Source organism: Galendromus occidentalis, unplaced genomic scaffold, assembly GCF_000255335.2.
Source record: "Galendromus occidentalis unplaced genomic scaffold, Mocc_1.1 scf7180000076957, whole genome shotgun sequence".
NCBI lineage: Eukaryota > Metazoa > Arthropoda > Arachnida > Mesostigmata > Phytoseiidae > Galendromus > Galendromus occidentalis.
Window position 1 is genome coordinate 1 of NW_003804946.1, and position 1,666 is coordinate 1,666.

General features: G+C 51.3%; 1 protein-coding gene across 1 annotated transcript; it reads left to right on the plus strand.

The window, feature by feature from the left end:
* Positions 1-627: 627 nt before the first annotated feature.
* On the plus strand, positions 628-996 carry LOC108863809 (uncharacterized; the record flags this gene model as incomplete). Its single annotated transcript, XM_018638418.1, has 1 exon — positions 628-996. A coding segment is annotated over one exon (369 nt), but the record flags the coding sequence as incomplete, so codon positions are not given.
* Positions 997-1,666: the final 670 nt, after the last annotated feature.

Below are 1,666 nucleotides of genomic sequence, written 5' to 3' on the forward strand. Positions count from 1 at the left end.
ATATTGCTCGAATCGCCTCGGGACTTAGTGCGTTGGATTCCTGAGACAATTTCACGCCTAAACAGCTGCATAGCAACTTCTAAAAACTGATTTAAAAATTAAAAATTGAACATTCTTCGGCCGATGCGTGACAAGAGGGGATTTTTCTCTATGGACCCCATGAGAACCGGTCTAGCTCCGGAAATATTGCTCGGATCACCTCGGAACTTAGTGCGTTGGATTCCTGAGACAATTTCACACCTCAATAGCTGCATAGCAACTTCTAAAATTAATTTAAAAATCAAAAATTGAACATTCTTCGGCCGATGCGTGACAAGAGGCGATTTTTCTCTATGGACCCCATGAGAACCGGCCTCGAAGGCGGATCGAAGGGAGCTGATTCCTGCAAACGTTGACTCCTCTCGAGCGACTGCGGACTGCACCGTGGTCCCGCCGACCTCTAAGTTGCCCATGACTGCAGTTGCTCATCCGAAACCTGACTTAAAGCCAGGTCAGCCAGCACAACGCGTGTCAAAAACCCCTGCCCGGCTTGGCGGTACGAGATCTACGTCTGATCGCCCCCAGCCTGTTGAGAGTTCCACTGGTTACAAAAAGACTGGGAGAACATATGAAAGACCCTCATTGCAGATGGGCACTGCCGCGTTGTCCCGTGGTGCAGTGAGGCTCGCTTGCCCGCCCCGCGTTCTGGCGAGACGGCTTTTCGTGTCCAAAGTTCGCCCTGCTCTAACAGCCAAGGATATGTTCGATTTCCTCGCGTCATCCGACATCCGTGCCTCTCTGATTGAACAGATTAAACCGCGAGTTGATCACTACTCCTCATTCTGTGTGCACGTCCATCCTGATGACTTCGCTGCTGTGTCCTCACCTGATCTTTGGGAGGAATCGATCGTATTCAGAGAGTTCCTCGGCTCTGTACGCCACCCCATCGACCGCTATGAGCACACCTTGGCGGACCAGGATAAGGTTTCGGCAACAGATCAGGGCCCAACCACGGAGGCAAGTCCCTCTCAATGACCATCCACTGTACCGTCATTGAGATGTTTCTACCTCAATGCTAGATCCATCTCCAAAGGAACTGCCTGTGATTCTCTCCTTACATTCACTTTGCTGAATGATATTGATATTGTGTTTATAACTGAAACATGGCTTTGTGATATTGTTACTGATAGTGAGCTCTCCTTAAATGCTCGGTACAGGGTTTTCAGGTGCGACCGTGCCTCGAGGGGCGGAGGAGTGTGTCTGCTTATTCGAGCCCATATTGACTGCGTCGAGGTGGTGTCGTCGCGGGAAAATGAGACCATTGCGGTTGACATCTCGTACGGAGGGCGGGGTGCCCGGCTCATTTGCACGTATGCTACTAACGCGGGTGATGGTGCCTGCCGTCGTGAGCGTATTCGTAAGCTCTGTTCACTGTACAATTCTCTGTGCTCCTGTCATTTGCCGATCATTGCTCTCGGTGACTACAACCTTCCAGATATCGACTGGGAGAACCTGCGCATAGTTGACTCTGACTCTAAGGAATCTCTGTTTGTTGACATGTGCCTAGAAAATGGTCTTGACCAGCTCGTAGATGGTCCCACCCGTTCGGGTAGCGGGTCGCTCATCGACCTGCTGCTCACAAACGAGCCGGACCTCATCGGCGCGGTCTCGATTTGTGCTTCCCCTG